This window comes from Chiloscyllium plagiosum, chromosome 44, assembly GCF_004010195.1.
Source record: "Chiloscyllium plagiosum isolate BGI_BamShark_2017 chromosome 44, ASM401019v2, whole genome shotgun sequence".
NCBI lineage: Eukaryota > Metazoa > Chordata > Chondrichthyes > Orectolobiformes > Hemiscylliidae > Chiloscyllium > Chiloscyllium plagiosum.
In genome coordinates, this window is record NC_057753.1 from 11,017,974 (window position 1) to 11,024,973 (window position 7,000).

At 49.3% G+C, this 7,000-nt stretch overlaps 1 protein-coding gene across 1 annotated transcript in view; it reads left to right on the forward strand.

Annotated features, from left to right (window-relative positions):
* Window positions 1–3,145, forward strand: part of LOC122543655 (zinc finger protein 721-like) — a 35,708-nt gene extending 32,563 nt beyond the window's left edge. Inside the window, exon 3 of the mRNA XM_043682471.1 lies at window positions 1,347–3,145. Within this exon, the coding sequence (XP_043538406.1) occupies window positions 1,347–2,002 (656 nt within the window). The 3' untranslated portion in view covers window positions 2,003–3,145. The remainder of the gene's footprint in view (window positions 1–1,346) is intronic.
* The last annotated feature ends 3,855 nt before the right edge of the window (window positions 3,146–7,000 follow it).

Consider the following 7,000-nt stretch of genomic DNA (forward strand, 5'->3'; position numbering starts at 1 on the left):
GGCCTATCACCCTCACCTTAACCTCCTTCCACCTATCGCATTTCCAACGCCCCTCCCCCATGTCCCTCCTCCCTACCTTTTTATCTTAGCCTGCTGAACACACTTTCCTCATTCCTGAAGAAGGGCTCATGCCCGAAACATCGATTCTCCTGATCCTTGGATGCTGCCTGACCTGCTGCGCTTTTCCAGCAACACATTTTCAGCTACTTCCGATCGGAAGAATTGTTGTGAAACTTGAAAGGGCTCAGGAAAGATTTACAAGCATTTTGCCAGGGTTTGAGCGGAATAGGGTGGATTTGTTTTCTCTAGCGTGCCAGAGGCTGAGGGGTGACTTTGTATACGTTTATATAATAATGATGGGTATGGATAGGGTAAATAGACAAGATCTTTTCCCTGAGATGGAGGAGTCCAGAACTAGACGGAAATAGATTTAAGGTGAAGTGGGAGGGGGGTGAAGATTAAAAAGGAACCTAAGGGGCAATGATTAAAAGGTATCGGATATGAATACCCATATGAATAGGAAGGATTTAGAGGGACATGGACCAAGTGTTGATGTGGGCCACTAACGTTTGCCATGTCTGTATGTTCAGGTTCTCTCTGGTGTCAGTATCAATGCCTTGATGTCTCATTACTAGCTCCTACCCCCCCCAGCCTGCCCCGAGACATTAACCATTTTACGTCTGGTTGTTTCTCAAGAAGTTGCATGCAGGTTCATCCTGAATTTACACTTTCTTTCACTTCCCAAAATCAGACATGCTCACTCTTAGCAGTATCCCAATGTTGTAATATTAACTTTTGTGTGGAGTTATCCAAAATTCAAAGAGATGTCAGTTTTGACGTTTTTGCTTTTCTGCCCGTGTAAGAACCTGAATCAGCACCCTCAGGAGAGTTGGTTAGAGTAGTGCGAGAATACAGGAGGACAGAGAGAGTGGGATGGTGCTTTCAATTTTGTGGAAGAACAAAAAAACATGTTTCATAGAAAGGAGAATTGCTTGTTATGAAAGTCTACTCTCGATGAACAGTGATGACTTTCGTAACCTCTTTTTACAGAGTTTTTGAAGATCTGAAGACGGAAATTTCAAACTCAATGGATGAAGGACTTATGCCCGAAACATTGTCTCTCCTGCTCCTCAGATGCTGCTGACCTGCTGCACTTTTTGACTCTGACTCTCCAGCATCTGCAGTCCTCACTTTCACATCAATGTCTGACAGTCGTTCAATCCATCGGGATTGCAACAATTTTCGACTGATTCTATGAGAAGGAGCAAAGCTTTTTGGTTCTTGCTTCAGTACATTTTCAGCATCAGTAAGACTCTGTAGACGCCCTCCTCTTGCACCACACTGAGTGTGGAGCCTGAAACAATTATACAGCCTGGAAAGAGGAGTTCACAGGGGTGAGGAGCTGTACACGCGTTTGTGTGCGGCTGAAGCTTTGGCCATGGAGAAACCTGAGGAATCCCGCCCTGTGGAGAAACCGTGGAAGTGTGGCGACTGTGGGAAAGGCTTCCGGGTCCCATCTGCCCTGGAGACCCATCGGCGCAGTCACACCGGGGAGAGGCCATTCACTTGCCCAGAGTGTGACAGGGCCTTCGCTCATTCCTCCCACCTGCTGGCCCACCAGCGGGTCCACACTAGGGATTGGCGGTCCATCTGCCCTGTGTGTGGGAAGGGCTTTATCCAGGCCTCCCACCTCGTGGCCCACAGTCGGGTCCACACGGGTGAGAGGCCATTCATCTGCTCTGAGTGCGGCAAGGGCTTCGCCCACTCCTCCCACCTTGTGGCCCACCGGCGGGTCCACACTGGGGAGAGACCATTCGCCTGCTCGGAGTGCGGGAAGGCCTTCACCCAGGCCTCCCACCTCCGGACGCACTGGCGGCTCCACACGGGGGAGAAGCCGTTTGCCTGCCCGGAGTGCGGCAAGGCGTTCAGCGACCAGTCATCCCTGCGCAGCCACCAGCGGCTCCACACCCGGGAGATTCCTGGACAGAGCACTGGTGAGTGAACAGGAAACAAAAGCAGTCGAAACGTTTAGGGTTGCCAAGAGGTGAGGAATGAAATACAGTGCAAGAGATTCAGGTTTTTTCTTTAAATGCCTATTCACAGCATTGATGAAGGAAGCACATGCAAAGGTGTTATTGACAGGTCAAGCTGGTTGGAAACAGGCGAGGTAGGAGTTTATTGAAGGAAAACCTGTCCAACCTAGCAGCAACAATGGAAAAGCAGCATTGAGAGAGACTGCAGAATCCCAGAGGTACAGAAGAATTTGGGGACATGATAAAATTAGCATAAAGGTGCCACAAGGGATTAAGGCAGAAAATGACTGACTTTATATTCCACTCCCTTAACACAAATGACAATCTCTTTCTCCATTTGTCAGTAGTATTGAGGAGACCACCAGATTTGGTTTCTTTACTTAAATAATGTAAATACATTTTGAAGTGGTTCAGAGCTAATTTACTCACCTTATAATTGGGGACAATGGGATGTCGGGCTGGGCTTGTATCAGTTAGAGCTGAGAAGAATCCGATGATCTGATGGAGGTGTATAACATCCCGAGAGGACTTAACAATGTGAATGTACAAACCCCTTCGTTCCAGAGACTAGAAATGAGTGGACACAGTTAACAAATAGGTGGCCTCTCGTTTAAGATAGGAGAGTTTTGTTTTTCTCTCAGGGGTTCCCGAGTCTTTGGCATTCAGTCCTTTAGAGACCAGCATGGGGCTGGTGGTACAATGCTTAGCGCTGCTGCCTCACGTCATCAGGTACCCTGGTTCATTTCCACTCTTGAGCAACTCAGTGTGTCACTTTTTTCATGCCCCCCCCCCCCCCCGTCTGTGTGGGTTTCCTCCGGGTGCTCTGGTTTCCTCCCACAGTCCAAATGATATGTGGGTTATGGTGGATGGGCCGTGGGAAATGCAGGGTTACAGGGATGAGGTAGCAAAGTGGCCCTGGGTGGAACGGTCAGTGTTGACCCGATGGGGTGAATAGCCTGCTTGCATGCTGGAAGGACTCTGGAACTGCCTGAAGCCTGTAACTGACCAGATGACACGTGGACACTTTCCTTACACTGCTTTTATTCAAGCCTGCAGAGCCATTTCCAGAAGACTGCAACAAACTCCCCATATAATAAAATACATCAGTTTGATATACTGTTGTGTTATTTTAAGAGCAGTTTACATTCAATCAATAGTATACGTTTGTTTTATGGTTACCGACATTCAATTACATTAGTGGTTCTGGTTATTTATTTTGTCGTACATTATCGTATTCAACCAACTACAGCATCTAGACATTTGTCTAATTACAATGTTCAATGTCAACACAGTACGTGTTTATTGTTATGACCGTTATCTTGAACACTGACAACAAAGAGGAGGTCACAAGTCAAAGTTCCTTATTTGTCCCTACATTGTCAAGGTTTTGCTTTGTCGAATGTCTTCCTGGCTTTTTGCAGTTAGCACCCTATTTTCTGCCCTTGTCAACATTTTCCCTTCCAAGGGTCTACTGAGGATTTCATGAGAAAACTCAGAGTGTGGTGAGACTGTGGAACTCATTACCATACTGAGTGGTTGGGGTGAAAGCCATTACAACGAAGGGTACACTAGCCAAAACAAACAAACCGGACTCACAACGCAGTGAAATTAAAACATGTAATGTTTTCTCAACTGTTCTTAATCAGACTTGATGATGAACAGATTCCCCCACTGTCTCATAGACAGAGATTTAGGGGGTAAATTAGAAAAGAAAAAAGAAATTACCCATTCAATCAAACAGTTTCCAATAATGGATCACCAAGCCTTTGTGCAATCCTTAGACAATGAGTTGTTCACAGGCACATAACCGTACATCTAATTTCAAAGTCACTGCTGAACGTGAATGGACGGCCCAAAGTATTCAGCTATTTCTTACAGACTGGGACTCATTCCCAGAAAGAGCCAACAATTCTTTAACTGGACAGAAAGAACTAGAGAGAGAAGCTCCCAGGCTCAGTGAACAGCAGGGCGCATTGGAAGCAAATTTGGGGGTGGGGGCAAGGAAACAGAGTGCAGTGCAGCAGAAAATCAAAAAAAGCCCACCAATTCTCCCACCACACCCACTCTCAGAATGGGCAGGAGATTGACTCCTGGGGTGACTCATAGCAGCATCACTGGTGGAATCCGGTGCCTTTGTAAATTGCAGGACGACGTGAACTTCCGCTGGCACTTGGGGCAGGCGACCGGCTTCTTGTCCCTGTGGACCCGCCGATGCCTCAGCAGGCGCTAGGAACGCATGAAGCATTTACTGCACTCAGCGCAGCTGAAGGGCCTCTCCCTGGTGTGAACCTGCGGGGGGTCAGCAGGTTTGAGGCCTGGGTAAAGCTGTTCCCGCACTCGGGACAGCTGAAGGCCCTCTCCTCGGTGTGGACCCCTGCTGGTGAGTCAGCAGGACGGAGGAATCACCGAAAACCTTCCCACACTCAGCAGGGAATGGCTGCTAGCTGGTGTGGACCAGCAGATTTAAGGAATTGCTAAAGGCCTTCCCACAATCAAGAGCAGCTGAAGGGCCTCTCCCCCCTGTGGACCCACCGGTGGGTCAGCAGGTCAGAGGAATTGCTGAAGTCTTCCCGCACGCAGGGCAGGGGAAGGGCCTCTCGCTGGGTTGGACCTGCTGGTGCCTCAGCAGAACAGAGGAAGCGCTGAAGGCTTTCTTGCACTTGGGGCAGGGGAAGGGCCTCTCCCCTGTGCGGAGCCGTCGGTGGGCCATGAGGTTGGAGGAGCGGATAAATCCCGTCCCACACCCGGGGCAGGAGAACAGCCTCTCCCCAGTGTGGGCCCGCCGGTGCATCTGGAGGTGGGACGGGTGGATAAAGCCTTTCCCCAGTGTGACTGCGGCGATGAGTCTCCAAGGCAGATGGGATATGGAAACCTTTCCCGCAGTCACCACACTTCCATGGTTTCTCCACAGGGTGGGATTCCTTGGGTTTCTCCATGGCTAAAGCTTTAGCCGCACACAAATGCGTGTACAGTCCCTGCCTGCCATGAATTCCTTTTCCCAGTCTATATAGGGGCAGCACGGTGGCTCAGTGGTTAGCACAGCTGCCTCACAGCACCAGGGATCTGGGTTCAATTCTACCCACGGGTGACTGTCTATGAGAGTTTGCACATTCTCCCTGTGTCTGTGTGTGTTTCCTCCCACAGTTCAAAGATATGCAAGTTAGGTGGATTGGCAATGCTAAATTGCTCCTCGTGTCAGGGGATGTCAGGGTGGATTAGCTATGGGAAATGCAAGGTTACAGGGATAGGGTGGGAGGGGTGAGTCTAGGTGGGATGCTCTTTGGAGAGTCGGTGTGAACTTGTTGGGGCGAATGGCCTGTTTCCACAAGTGGGCGGCACAGTGGTTAGCACTGCTGCCTCACAGCGCCAGAGACCCGGGTTCAATTCCCGCCTCAGGCGACTGACTGTGTGGAGTTCGCACGTTCTCCCCGTGTCTGCGTGGGTTTCCTCCGGGTGCTCCGGTTTCCTCCCACAGTCCAAAGATGTGCAGGTTAGGTGAATTGGCTATGCTAAATTGCCCGTAGTGTTAGGTAAGGGGCAAATGTAGGGGTATGGGTGGGTTGCGCTTCGGCGGGTTGGTGTGGACTTGATGGGCCGAAGGGCCTGTTTCCACACTAAGTAATCTAATAACTGTTTCAGGTTTCAGGCTCCACGCTCAGTGTGAGGATTCAAAATTTGAAACCACCAGCCCTTGATCGCTACTGACACATTTGAATCATGTTAAGTAACCTTCTGAGTTGGATTTGCCATGCTAAATTACCCATAGAGTCCAGGGATGTGTAGGTTAGGGTGGATTGGCCATGGGAAACAAACAGTAGTGGGGCTGGGTGTGGGTGGGATGCTCTTCGGAGGGTCAGTATGGACTTGTGGGCCAAATGGTCTGCCCCCACACTGTGGGGATTCTGTGACAACACTCCCCCTCCCCCGTCCACTCCATGGAAGGAGCCTTTTACCTGCATCTACCGTGTCAAGCCCCTTTCAGAATTCTAATGTTTTCAATAAAATCACTTCTGGTTCTCAGTGTCATAGGGTCATAAAGCACGGAAACAGACCTTTCGGTCCAACCCGCCCATGCTGACCAGGGTTCTCAAACCAAACTTGCTTGTGTTTGGCCCATATCCCTTAAAGCCTTTCCACTCGTGTACCCATCCAAACGTCTTTTCAATTGTGTGACTGTACCTGCGTCAACCACTTCCTCTGGTCGTACATTCACTCACAAACCATCCTGTTTAAAACAAAAAGTTGCCCCTCAGATCCCTTTAAAATCTCTTTCCTCTCACCTTAAAAAAATGCCCCCTAATTTTGAACACCCCAGCTAAGGAAGAGACCTTTGCCATTCACCTTACCTACACCCCTCCTTGTTTTATAAACCTCAATTAGGTCACCCCTCAACCTCCTACGTTCGTGAAAAAAGTCCCAGCCTTTCCCTGCAACTCAAACCCTCCAGTCCTGGCAACATCCTGGTAAAATCTTTTCCGAACCCTCTCTAGTAGTATTCTTCCTATGACAGGGCGACCAGAACTGTACTCAGTACTGTAAAAGTGGTCTCAGCAACATCCTGGACAACCTCAACATGATGTCTCAACTCCTATACTCAGTGGTGTGAACAATGAAGGCAAGTGTGCTAAACACCTTCTTAACCACCCTGTCTCCCAGTGATGTAACTTTGAAAGAGCTACGTACGTGAACACCACCCCCCTCCCCGCCCAGGTCTCTCTCTGTTCTACAAGATGACCCTGGGCCCTACCATTAACTGTACAAGTCCTGACCTTGCTTGTTTTACCAAAACTGAAAATGTGTTGCTGGAAAAGCGCAGCAGGTCAGGTAGCATCCAGGAAACAGGAGAATCGACGTTTCGGGCATAAGCCCTTCTTCAGGAATGAGGAAAGTTTGTCCAGCAGGCTAAGATAAAAGGTGGGAGGAGGGACTTGGGGGAGGGGCGTTGGAAATATGATAGGTGGAAAGAG